This window comes from Amphiura filiformis, unplaced genomic scaffold, assembly GCF_039555335.1.
Source record: "Amphiura filiformis unplaced genomic scaffold, Afil_fr2py scaffold_38, whole genome shotgun sequence".
Classification (NCBI taxonomy): Eukaryota; Metazoa; Echinodermata; class Ophiuroidea; order Amphilepidida; family Amphiuridae; genus Amphiura; species Amphiura filiformis.
Window position 1 is genome coordinate 355310 of NW_027305502.1, and position 14390 is coordinate 369699.

General features: G+C 38.4%; 1 protein-coding gene across 1 annotated transcript in view; it reads left to right on the forward strand.

The window, feature by feature from the left end:
• LOC140144068 (coatomer subunit epsilon-like) overlaps positions 1-2325 on the forward strand; it is a 56148-nt gene extending 53823 nt beyond the window's left edge. Inside the window, exon 11 of the mRNA XM_072165904.1 lies at positions 680-2325. Within this exon, the coding sequence (XP_072022005.1) occupies positions 680-730 (51 nt within the window). The 3' untranslated portion in view covers positions 731-2325. The remainder of the gene's footprint in view (positions 1-679) is intronic.
• The last annotated feature ends 12065 nt before the right edge of the window (positions 2326-14390 follow it).

Here is a 14390-nt window from a genome sequence, read left to right on the forward strand (position 1 = left end):
TGGCATATGTCCCAGCCATTAATTTTGACTGTCGCAGTAGCAAACTGCCTGTCCCAAATGATGGGTGGATGGGTGGCTAGCTAATACCCTGATAGGAAGAGAGATGAATATAGCAGACCTATATTATGTTCTCCTGATTGCAACATATTAACAGTGATAACATGTGTACAAGGTCTGAAGGTCATGTTATTAATTATAAATATAATGGTTCAAATCTTATCAACACTTTCTGAAATTCACTATAGATTGGATTTTGGCAGTATGTTGGTTTTAGGCTTCACATCTATCTCCTTGAAGGCTCCAGAAGAGCTATTTAATGCTCTCCTGTAAATTCCAAAAGTTTCTCTGGGCATGGAAGCATTGTAGTATACTACATAGGCATTAAGGAGAAATGATATTTTAATTTAATTCTAGAGAAAAATTGTCGACTAAGAGTTAATGGTATGCACATAATTTATTTTATAGCACACCAGAATTGTCCCAATTTCTCATATGCCATGCAAGTCAACTATTTTATTATCTTTTTATGTATTATATAAGTAGTTCAATTTATCAATTTCATTTCAATAAGACTGAAAAAGAATTTTGCCTTGAAGCAAAATTGGTATACGCTACATCCTGATTGAAAAACTGACTTGGATCTTTTCTCTCTCTCTCCCCCATTTTTCTTTTTCTACAGGAAGCGGAACTGGATCGCCTAGCCAAACAGTACGTGTCTGGAGCAGCATAATCACCAAGCCTGCTGTAATATATAGTGTATAGCGATTAAAGGGACAGTATTAAATATATACACATAGTAGTTTACATTGTTAACTAAAGATACATTGTTAGTCGGAGTCTATTCTGTTAGAGTTTGAGAGCAAACAATGTATCTTTGCACTGAAAGGTTCTCGATTCAATATAGGTTGTCTGTCGGGGGCAGATATTGCACTGGACTGTTTGAAGCGTTAAATTAAAATCTTCATATAAAGCTATTCCAGTTGAAATCCATACACCCTATGGAAGGCATGACCTTAATCTTCCACAGAGGGGGGTTTAGATTTCAAATGGAGTCACCCAATCAGGTATCCTCATTTGAAATTAGACCTTGTATTTGAAAATGGGATATTCCAGTTGAAATCCATAAACCTCTATGGAAGACAATGACCATATCAATCTTAAAATGAGGTATATGAAGGGACTCTCAAAGTTAGGAGCATTTTCAAATTCTTGCAATCTGCTAAACATTTGCCACCTGTACTTTATTACATAGTATGTTTTTATTTTATATTTATATGTAACATTATGAACGCAAAAGTGGGATTTTACTAACGATAAGACCAGTTGTGTTATCATGCTAAGAGATATTGATATTAACCAATTTAGAACAGTGAGTAGATTAGTGATGCTTCTGGCGAGATGTCACAAGACGATTCTCGAAATAAAATATTTTGATATTAATCCGTGATGTTAGAAAGCCCGCCAATTACGAGCTGATCAAAGTATAAAAGGTTTTGATTTTGGAAACTGACAATTTCGTTGTTGGGCAGGAAAAACCTCCTATGTGTCATTGGCCCCTGATCATGTTTAAAGCAAAACCTATGTAACCTGTTGGCAGTTTAAACATGTTCAAGGGCCACAAGTACATAGGAGGTTTTTCCTGCCCAACGACATTATATGAAATTACAGAATATGTTCTTTAATATTTAGGCATCTGAATTTAATATAATTCGTCTCAAAGCCCTTCCCAATTTGAAAACGGAATGCGGGTATTTTAGAGGGTTTTTTTTTATTTTAATTTTTTTTTAATCTGTGGGACAAGCTTTTTGACAAGAATATACAACCTTTTCATCTGTCAAGGGGTTTAACTGAGGTTAAGCTATTTTGACGTCTGGCGATGTCAGAGGTGATTGGAAAAAAAATAAAACAGCGGGAAAAAAACTGAAATTCACTCAATCCAGTAGGAATAACGCACAAAAAGCGTGCAATTTTACTAATGCTTACGGGGGCTTTTAGACAAACTATTAAATTAAGATGGCCTTATCTTCATAATTTTGCACAAATATCATAATGAACATTTGCGTTCCATACTCCCTTGTGACACGTTGTAACCATGGTTTCACAATATGCTAATTTTGGTTAAATGATATCGCTATATTTCTTTGTTAAAAGCTTTTTTAGTGAAATTTGAATGCTTAAGGGGCTACTACACCCTTCAATAAATTTATGTCTATTTTTGCATTTTTCTCAAAAACTAATAACACAGTGGTAACAAAAGTTATGTATATTATAGGGGCAAGGAATCCAATTACTACATTGGAATTTCAGTGACCCAAGACAAGCGGCTCGTTATTTAAGATAGGACATAAGGTACCGCTATGATGTACCTCATTTCTCTCTCTCTCTCTTCCGTAAAGTACAGTCCGCCTCTGGCGTATCACGTACTGTGATGGCTGTGTGCATGCCAAGTGAAGATATATACAGTGCAGGTGATAAGGTTCTACAAACTACTGTGCGATAAAAAACCAGGCTGGCTTAACGGATCTTGATGGTCTGCACACCTTGCTTGAATCCAGCTACGGATGTGCAGTTGATGAGATCTTGAGGCAGGTTATTCCATAGCCTAATGGTGTCCGGAAAGAATGACTGCCGGTACACAACTGTCCTGGCGAAGGGAATCAAGTATCTCATTGAGTGTCCTCTCAGTGCTATAGTTGGAATCAGATAGGTATGGGGAACATCAACTAGATGGTTAACTATCCGGAACATCATCACCACTTTGGTCTGTGCACGGCGTTCCTGAAGGGTGGGCCACTGGAGTTGGTCTAACATGGCAGTAACACTACTGGTGGTTCTGTAGTCCCCATAAACAAACCGTGCAAAGCGCCCGTTGTACCATCTCCAGCTTTTGGACATTGCATGATGTTGAAGGATCCCATATTATGCTGGAGTATTCGATGATAGGGCGTACTAAGGTCTTGTAGCACATCTCCTTGGTCTTTCTGGGACACTGGTGAAGGTTACGTTGCAAGAACGCTCTGGTGGCATTTGCTTTATTTGTAACGGAGTTGATATGATGGTTCCAGCTGAGGTTCTTACTGATATTAACACCAAGATATTTGGCTGAGTCTACCTCCTCGAGTATGATTGTGGATAGTGTATGGCTGTTGAATAGGCTTCTTCTTATTTGTGATGCGGATGACTTGGCACTTCTGGGGGTGGAACTTCATCTGCCAGTCATTTTCCCATTGCTGTAGATGATCCAGGTCTTGCTGTAATAAACGTGTGTCCTCCTCCGATTTAATGTGGCGATACAGGACACAATCATCCGCTGAATAGTCTGGCTGTTGTACCCGCCAAATACAGTCAGGAAGGTCGTTTATAAACAACAAGAACAGCAAAGGTCCTAAAACACTTCCTTGTGGCACACCAGATAAGACTGGCGTCGTTCCAGATGTTGACCCTTCCAGGATGACTTGTTGGAGTGCGATTATGCAGAAATTCACTCACCCACCTCATGATGTTACTATTGATACCATAGTAAGTGAGTTTATGTAACAACCTCTGATGAGGGACCTTATCAAAGGCCTTTGAAAAGTCTAATAAGATCACATCAACTTGGCCCTTGTTGTCCAATGCGCCAGCTAGATCTTGTATGGTTAGCAGCAATTGAGTCTCACATGACCGCCGTTTCCTGAAGCCAAATTATGCATCTGAGAGGATATTATTAACATCACAGTGTTCCAGAATCTGACTACATAATACATGCTCTAGGACCTTGCAGATGATAGGTGTAAGTGAGATTGGTCTATAATTCTCAGCTTTATTTCTTTCTCCTTTCTTAAATACAGGTACCACATTGGCCTTTTTCCATTCTTCAGGTAAGATGCCTTGGTTAATTGAGGCTTGGAAGAAAATTGACAGAACTGGAGCAAGTTCATTTGATAACTCCTTCAGTAGTCTAGGAGGAACTTCATCCGGGCCTGATGCCTTGTGGATGCCAAGATCAGATAAAAGTTTCCTGATACCTTCACATGATACTACAATGGGTTCCATAGGTGGATATGGGCTAGGTCCCTTGTCTTTGATGGAAGACTTGTCCTCATTTTTGTTGAAGACTGATGAAAACGCATGTTGGCTTTAGTCGCACTGTCTGAATAGGTAACACCATTTGATGCCTTCAGAGGAGAGACCCCTGAATTATCACATTTCTTGCTGTTTATAAATCCCCAGAATCTTTTGGGATTTGCAGTTGAATCAGGGCTGATGATGTTATTGATGTACTCGCTGTAAGCACTTTTACAGGCTGATCTGGTTGTTTTCTTCAGTTGACGATATCTCTCAAAGTCTTTACTCTTCCTGGTCTTCCTAGCTTTAACAAAGCTACGTTTCTTTTGTCTTGTCAGGCGCTTAACTTTGCTTGTAATCCAGGGTTGATTTATCCTTGTGGATGACATCTTGAAGTGCACGCCATTGTCCAAGATGTTAATTAATGCAGTTTGGATGTCGATCCACATCTTATGCACACAGCTGTTCACGTCATAAGTGGATGTAAACTGCAGTTGGAAGGTAAGGCAGTTTCTCTTCATGTCACAGATGTTAGCTTGTTTCCACAGGTAAATTTTGCGTTTAACTGGTTTACTTCTTTGAGGTACAGTACAAGATTCAGTGTACACAATATCATGATCTCCAAGTCCAGGCAGGGGCGCATTTATTTACCAGTGATGGGCGATTGGTAAGAAATAAATCTAAGATGCTTTCTCCTCTTGTTGGAAACATAACCATTTGTTGTAAACCACAGTTCTGAAGTAATTCAAGGAATCTTGCATTGATACTATATGGATACTGATTTCCTTCAATTGTCAGCGTGGCCCAATTTATGTCTGGAAGATTTAGGTCTCCTCCGATCCACACAGCAGCATTCTTAAATTGGCGTGAAACGCTTCAATACCTGAACACAAGGAGTCCAGGTACTGTGCATCATTATTTGGAGGTCGATATCGGCTCCCACAATAAGAGTCTGATTTTTTGCCATGGACACTTTGGCAAAGACGCATTCTGCAGCTGCATCAACATTAATGTCAACATGGTCGTAAATGAGCTCTTTACTGATGGCTAACAGAACTCCACCATAACCATCGCTACGGTCCTTCGTGTGACATCATAGTTAGGCGGGAAGATTTCAGAGTTATAAACGCTACTATTGAGCCAGGTTTCATTACCTATGATAATGGTAGGTTGGGCCGAGTCAATTAAGTTGGCCAAGTCCTCCTTTTGTTCTTCACACTTTGGAAGTTAACAGTTAAGATCTTCATATTAGCAGCAGGTTTCTTAGCCCAAATTTTAGCAGCTGGTGACGAACATGACTGCGGTGGTCCTGGACTATACTGCTGCATGAGGCAGTATTGCTGTTACTTGTAAGCACAGAGCTATTACCATCACTTTCATCAAGGCTAGAAAATGAATTTGCAGTGTCAACCACAAAGGATTCAAATAAGCTGGATGAGAAATTGGGCATGCCACAATTCATGCAGTGCCAAGAGATGTTATTGAGCGCCATGTATATTGGGGTAGACATGTGCATACAGTCGGCATGGTACCATTGTTGGCAGTCATCGCCGCAACCCCATGTTGTTTCCATGTTACTGCACGGTTACATATTTGACATGGGTATTTAGGGGTCCTGGGACCTGGGTTAACTTCCACATCAGATGCATTAGCTAGCAGAAGCAGGCTCAAGTATAGAAGAGAGTGAGCTTTAGTGTCTTTCTGACTTGCAAAAGTGCCAAGCTTCCTTGAGACAGCCATATTGAAGACGCCATCTTTTATAAGTTTGACCTTAAATGTGTCCAGGTTTTGAGCAATGCTTGAGCATGACCTGGCTGCAGATGAAGAGTGCACTGGTTGGTATTTGCAAGCAAGGCTTACAAATGTAATGCCAAGATATAGATACAAGATATGTGATTTGGTGAACATCATCATTAAAGAAAGAGTCATATACTATTGCCATACAACAAAAAGCGGACGTGGCATTTCCTCTTCTTTGGCTAAGTTCGGATGAAGTAAAATGCAAAAATATGAACGGTCTCACCAGGATGTCTTGAAGAAGCGTTACCACCAACAGGTCCCCATACTAGTATGCCAACAGACTTCCAAACACATGAGTAGTTGAAACTGGGATGGATGGGCCATAAGCTTAACTATACAGATGTACATGTAGTACAGATACAGTAGCCAAGGCTGCCAAATTCTGCACCCAAAATGCCTGGTTGAGGTGGCAAAAAAGGATCTCAAAAATCTCCAGAAGGATGATAGTCTTCACAAGCTTGGTCAACCCAAAGATAGAATTCCTATCATATATACTGAATCGCTTGTCTTGAGTCACTGAAATTTCAGTGTAGTACATGGATTCCTTGCCCCAATAATATACATAACTTTTGATTCCAGTGTGTTATTATTTTTTAAGAAAAATGCAAAAAATAGTCACAAACTTACCACAGGGGTGTAGTACCCCCTTAAAATGACATAATTGTTTGAAATTCTCATGATTACATGAATTGTAAAATTCACAAAGCTACCATTGTTACATAAGATGATATCAGTCATTTTTCTAATGTCTGTGCGTTTCTAGCTTCAGTTCTTTTCTCCGGATATTTATAGTAGCACTTGCTGGCTAGTTGCAACTTGCAATATTGGTTTGGAAAAAATACATCTCCCGATATATCTGCCTGGTTGCAGAAAAACAATTATTTTTAGTTACAACATGGTGTAAAAGGAATAGTTCAGAGTGCTATATAAAGCTGGTTTGGTTTGTAATTATTAACAACCTTAGGATCCTGTCAATCTGAGCTTAATGCTCTCTGTGCTTCAACATAAAAAGTCGCAAGTTTGGATATATTTGCTCAAAATATCAAGAGCTATCTTAAGAACCACTGGACCAATACTGGGCTTGTTTGTACTCATTTTTCATGCCAATTCCAAATATGGTCATGAAAATGTACAATTCTGAATTTGGCTTTAACATGAAAAGTCCAAGTTTTGATATATTTGTTCAAAATATCAAGTGCTATCTTAAGAACCACTGGACCAATACTAGGCTTGTTTGTACTCATTTGGATGCATTTTTCATGCTGATTCCAAATATGGTCATGAAAATGTACAATATTTGAATTTTTTTGAAACTTGTCACTGCAACACCAAGGTGGAGAGTGATAATAATATGTTCTATATTTATGTCATGTGTTATGGTATCTGCAAAATAAATATAACTCACTGTACAAACCAATGGGAAACAGGTTGACTTGTGTATTATTTATTTGTTCAATGTATAATGTCACAGGTCTTTTTATTATATAACAGGCATGAGAATTTTACTGTTTTAAAAGGAATTCCTTTTTTTTTTTTTTTTGCCCAAATTTCCGTGTTTTTATTTCTTTTTAGCCCGTTTTGAGCATTTTATTTTACGCTTTTTTTTTCTTCAGAATTTTCCTTTTTTTTCATTGAAATGATTCCAGGCATGAGAATTTTCAGTTTTAAAAGTGAATTCAGTTTTTAAAAGTCAATTATGTCTGCAACTTTATTTAATATCAGCCTGTTTTTGGTACTGTTTGCCCAATTTCCCGTGCATTTTAAGTGGTTTTTTTTCTGGTTTTTTTAGGAAAGTGCAGTCTAATGCCTGGTATTCTTATGCGGTGCTTGATTATATGCAAGTTGTAGATGTATACAAGTACGTTGTACATATCCGTCAAATTAAAGTTCTGACAGGCTGCTTATTGTCCATTAAAAACGATGTTATTTTGGGTACAAAGGAGTTATTTTGGGTATAAATCTGCAGAACGCATTGATATTGTGCATCAGCAGTTTCAAAAAGCACTGATGGTATATTATTCAAATTTGATACACTCCTGGAGTCAAATAGTCAAACGAAAGGTTAGAAAATATCTTTCAGCTCAGGATCAATGAGAAAATGAATAGGAGCTTCCTGTTGATAACACAATCTCCCTTTTAATGGCGGGAAGGATGATGATAACAGTCCAAGTAATTTGATTTACAATTTTCATTTATTGAAAGTACAAAGTTCATCTATAACATTTCAAAGAATTGTTTACGTTATAAATATGAAAGAACCCCGATTTAATAGTGTAACCGAAGAGTACCGTGCCAATTATATCTGCATCGCTTCCAGCATTTTTGTTTTGTTTTGTTTTGTTTTTTGTATGTTTTTTTGTTGTTAAAGCTACCTCAATTCTTCAAAGAAAGTAAAGGGCATTGCATGAAGCTGCTTTATAATGTTTTTGTTTTGTTTTTTTTGTTTGTTTTTTTGATTGGAAGTACCTTTTAATTGACCTTTTCGGTAAATCCATAAGCCTTTGCGAGTACACCTGAGAACTCATCATTTTACGTCACGGGTTCTCAGGTGTACTCGCAAAGGATTATGGGATTTACCGAAAAGGTAAATTCTGCACCTGGATTCAGCTGAATTGGTTACTCTGTAAAAAATACATTCAACTCAACATTATGTCCTGTCCTGTGCAAAAAAATTGTTTGGAACAAATTAAGTGAAGTGGTCCCGGATCACAGTCTTGAAACTCCTTTTTTACCTAAATTAAGCGTAGAAAGTAATGTCCAAATAATTTCAAGTATAGGGCCGTTAAGTACAGTGAAGCCTAAAGCATTAATTGCCAAAGTGATGGTTAAAAGACATCTTGCATTTTTGGCTAAGTTGTATTTAAAAGTACAACCAAAGTATTAACTCGCCAATTTTTATCAATGAAAATAGAACTGTCAAGCTCAACTTTTTTTTTTTCGCTGCCTTTGGAAGCAAAATTTTTTTTCGCCGCCTTTGGCGGCTGAAGTTATCTTTTCAATTTTAATGTAGGGCCTATACCTTTACACAGAGCTGGGTAGGGGAAATTTTTTTTTTGCTCATCAGTGAGGCAAAATTTTTTTTTTTTTACTTATCAGTGAGGCAAATTTTTTTTTTTTTACTCATAGGCAAAACTTTTTTTCAAAAACTCCCTAGCCCCCCGATAATATCTAATGGTGCGTCCCTTAAGAATGGCATGTTATTGTAATCATCGCTCCATTCGTATGGGAGCGGTGAAACAATAGGGCGACGTCATATAGGTGTGTATTAACTTGATCTTGGATCCCGGGATAAGGATCTCAATGAGCGCAAGGGTCAAATTCGGAAGAGAAAGGCATTCGTGGAAAATAATAAAGCGATGTGTAGGAATTTCTTAGATCCCAGGATTATAAAGACCTTATTGAGCCAAGCAAGGGGTCAAATTCGGAAGAGAAAGGGATTTAGGAATGACATTTTATGTAATCATCGCTCCATTCGTGGAAAATATAACATGGAGCGGCGTATATTAACTTGATAGTAATTTATCGGATCCCAGGATCATAAAGACCTCATTGAGAGCCAGCAAGGGGGTCAAATTCGGAAAAGAAAGGCATTTACGAATGGCATGTCAGGTAATTTCTTAGATCCCGGGATCATAAAGACCTTATTGAGCGCAAGCAAGGGGCCAAATTCGGAAAAGAAAGGCAATTACGAATGGTATGTCAGGTAATTTCTTAGATCCCGGGATCATAAAGACCTCATTGAGCACAAGCAAGGGTAAACCGTCCTCAACATAACACACGTACGTATACTAGGCTATGACAGATGCAATATTTAATGGACACTTTCAAAGAATTACTTGGAACTATTCCATGAAGTAGCAAAGGAACTGTATGATCAAATCATGAAGCTGAGCAATCAGGTTAACATTTGTTTGATACAAAATATATCTAAATGTAGCTTTAACAGTCCAATTAATTTTAATTTTCATACATTCAAAGCTATTTTATGAGAGATGAGAACCCCTGTCAAGAAATTATGCAAGAGTTTGTGTGTGCAATGACATGTTTGGGGAATCCCCATTGATCAATATAAAATTCAATCATGTCTATTTATAGATTTTGAAAATCCCAGAATTTTCCAAAATGTTCATGTTTGGAAATCCCCAGATCTTTCAAGAATGTTCATTGTATTGCATAATATTCCAGTAGTATGCACACTGCGTTGTAAGCTGAGAAAGTTGAAGAGAGCGAAGATCACGAAGAAGGTAGATTTTGAACAGCTGAAGAAACCAGAGATCCGAATGGAGTATTCCATCAAAGTGGAGAACAGGTTTGAGCAACTCACAGACGAAGGAGAAGAGATGACATGGGAATCAATGAGGGATTATCAGGGATATCTTGGTTGAAACAGCAGAGGAATGCCTGCCAAAGAAGAAGAGAGAATGACAAGCAAGTGGATGACAGAAGAAATTATATCAATGATGAGAGACAGGCAAAAGATCATGGACAGGGATTCGAAAGAATATAGAGAGTCGGACAGGCAAATAAAGAAACGTTGCAAGGAGGCCAGAGAGACCTGGCTGGCTGAATAGTGAATGTGCCAAAATTGAGAGTCAATTTGGAGAGAATCGGAATGTGTACCAGAGGATAAATGAGATCTCAGGCAGGAAATCAGACTGTTCAAGCTCTGGGTGCATCAAGGCAAAGAATGGTACTATGCTGATAGGGAAAGATGATGTAATGAAAAGATGGATTGAATATGTTGGGGAGTTATTTCACGATGTAAGGGATGGTTTGCCAAGCTTTCCAGATTCTATTGAGGGTCCAAAGATATTGCAGTCAGAGGTTCGACCAGCTATAAAAATGATGAGCAGAAATAAGGCTGCTGGGCCAGATGGAATAGTTATTGAAATGATTGAAGCATTAGAGGATTATGGAATTGAGAAACTGGCAGGAGTCATCAACAGAATGTATGATAATGGGATATTTCCAGAAGACCTGAGCAAATCAATCTTTATTGCTCTTCCCAAGAAACCTGGCGCTGTGGATTGTGGACAACACCGTACAATTAGCCTTATGAGCCATGTTACAAAGATAATCCTAAGAATCCTGTTACTCCGTGCAAGAAGTAGAATAAAACCTGAGATTAGTAAAGAGCAGTTCGGCTTTGTAGAAGATGCTGGTACCAGGAATGCTATTTATGTCTTGAGAATGATAACATACAGAGAGAGCGGTAGAGATGCAGAAGGATGTTTTCATGTGTTTCATTGACTACTCAAAAGCCTTTGACAAGGTGAGACATGATCAGCTTTTTGAAGATCTTGGTAAGCTAGACCTGCATGGAAAGGATCTACGACTGTTGCAGAACCTTTATTGGAACCAAACAGCGTGCATAAGGGTGGATGGAGATTGTAGTGAATATACAAGCATTAAGAGAGGAGTCAGGCAGGGATGTGTGATGTCACCAGATCTCTTTAATTATTACAGTGAGCTGATTCTAAGGGAGCTAGAAAAGGAAAATGGCTCAGTATAGGTGGACATAACATCACGAACATAAGATATGCAGATGACACTGTCCTATTAGCTGAGTCTGAGGAGGATCTGCAAAGGCTTCTTGATGTGGCGGTTCAGGAAAGTGAGAGGAAAGGTTTATCGTTAAATTGCTAGAAGACAGAATGTATGGTGGTATGAAAGCCTGAAAGCCCAACATGCATATTGAAGGTGAAAGATCAAAGAATTAAGCAAGTTTCCTCCTTCAACTACCTTGGCAGTCTAATCACAGAAGATGCCAGATGTATTAAGGAGGTTAAGACAAGATCCTAAAAAACAGTGCCCTCGGTATAGAGACCAGAATTCGGGTACTCAACTGCTATGTCGTCCCTGTATTAATGTATGGAAGTGAAGCATGGTCAATAACAACAGACATTAAAAGAAGATTGGAGAGCTGCGAGATGTGGTTCCTTAGAAGAATGATGAAGATCCCGTGGACTGTCCTAAGTAGAAACAAATGTGAACAGGAAGCTGTTACGTGAAATCAGAGTTAAGCAGCTCAAATTCCTTGGTCATATCCTCAGAAAGGATGGTTTCAAGAACCTAGTATTGACAGGAAGGATAGAAGGAACAAGGAGCAGAAGCAGGAAGAGAGTGATGTGGTTATCAAATCTGAAAGACTGGCTAAAAGAAAGGGGAGCTGAACATAATAGCGATGGCTTATAACAGAGAATTGTGGCATGACATGATCGCCAACGTCTTAGGATATGGCACCTAGAGAGAGAGAGAGAGAGATTGTATAATAATATGGAAAATCCCAGTGGCTATAAAAAAAGTGAATGTGCATGTGACAGAATAAGCTATTAATAGAATTAGGGTTTTTGTTACCATATAAACAAATTAAAACATGTTTTCGTGGCAGAGTTTCATAAACATGAAGTGTGCTATGAACTATGTATTGGGCAGCAATGTGTTCACGAAGTTGAGCCCTTGGAACAGTGTGGAATATTAAAAAGTGAGTTGTAGGGATGATGCTATTATTATATTCAACCACTGATATTCTGGAATCATCCCAAAAAGAGGGATGGATTTGTTGTGGTGTTGTCGTCATGTTGATTCAATAAGCTTGTAATGTTTATCAAAAGCAGATCAAAGTAAAGAGCTTTATATTCCTGAAGAGCAACGTGTGAATAGTGAAAGATTTTTTTTTTTCAGATTTTGGTGATATATTAGGGAATTTCAGCCTCCAGAAAAACAAAACACAACAAAAAATAAAACGAAGGAAAAAAAAGCCCGACCGAGTGACACTACGTGAAAGGTCCGTCCGCCCGTAAAACGGGGGGTTTTCTTCGCCTAAAAGGTGATTTTGGCCTCGAGTCTTTCCGACTCGTAACACTATGTGCTTTCCTTTAAGGAAAGGTACTTGCGAGCCAGATATTCGTTTTGTGTAGTGAAGGTGCTACGGAAGGATCCAGCTGAAACGAAGGAGATTTAGGAGTACGCCAAAGTGCACATCTTTCACAAAAGGGGAATATAATCATTGGACAGGAAAAACCTCCTATGTGTTTGTGGCCCCTGAACAGGTTTAAAACAAAACTGCCAACCAGTTACAACAGGGGTTTTGCTTTAAACATGTCCATGGGCCAATGACACATGGGAGGATATTCCTGCCCAACGACGATATTCTTCTGTTGACTTGCTGGTTTATGAAACAACACATCTGTCAATGTGGAAACACAGTGGATGAATGCCTGTTTCCGTTTAAGAAAGTGAGTGAAGGGTGAAAGCAGCACCGTTTTGGAAATTGTCATCTGTGTAAGGATTTTGAACGCAAAGGATATGCATTTATATAAGGCTTCATGGGACTTAGGGGGCCTAAGCTTGGAAAACATTTCAAAGAGTCATCTGGAACTCTATAATCAGCAAGAAGAAAGACTGTCAGATAAGTAAGCATTGTAAATCGTTGTAATTAATACATTCATGTTTATACGCAAGAACATTGTCCAATTATATACTTTTCATTAAAGATTCAAATTTTGTTAACTTGTATACAAACAATGTGTTTTGTTGTGCGTTCTGAAGTGAATTTGGTTAAAAGGTGTTTTGGCCTTGGGTTGCGAATGCGACTCGTAACAATATTTAATATCAATTAATTTGCTTGTTAATTGTGAAAAACATTCAATTGTTTTATGTAATAAATTGACCATTGACGAAATACATTTCGACCGTTTAATCTGATTAGTTAGGCGATAATTTGAAAATAACCAGAATCAAGGATCTTTGGGTCACTCTGAGGAAGAGCATACAGGGTTCTTGGATTTTCAGGAACCTTTTTTAGGATCCAATCTTTTAGGATTCTCAGGAAGACACTTTGGAATTCTTTTGGAACCGTTATTCCAATACTAGTGTAATTGTACACAGAGGGAGTAATACAATCCCCAATAGTTATTTTAAATCTATTGATACAATCGCGAACGTGACGGCAAAAATCGTGTGTCTATCTGCAGAAAGCTCTTCTTAAATAAACCATAGACCGTGTTTATCCCGCTGTGTATCTTACATCAATATGACGTATATTATTGTGCCTTTCCTGAGGCCACCATTATCTAAGCTTATCTTATAATTACTGGTTATCCTTACTAGGCACGAACGGATTTTTTCCCTGAAACTGGGCCTGAAACGTAACAATTTATCCTTGGCCTCTTTATCTCTGTCTTTCTCGGTCTCTCTGCCTCTTCGCGCGAATTTATTCAACTTTTGTTTGCACCATACGGTATTTCATCAGTTTAGCTTCAATATGGCAACAAAAAAATCGCGCGCATTTGTACCATAAACTTATTCCGTCGTTAAAAGGTGCTGGATTCACTATACTTCAAGAATTTTTTCCAACCCTATTCCCCCCCCCTGTCAAAAAGAAATCTACGCCACTGATCAATACACCATTGTGTACACTCACCAAACCTCGCGCTCCACCCACGCGCACACATAATTGTGCGGAATCAGCATCATCTTAGTTACAAATGTGAGACCAATGTAGACTTTCCTGATATTGGATAGCCTTGTAAAAAGAATTG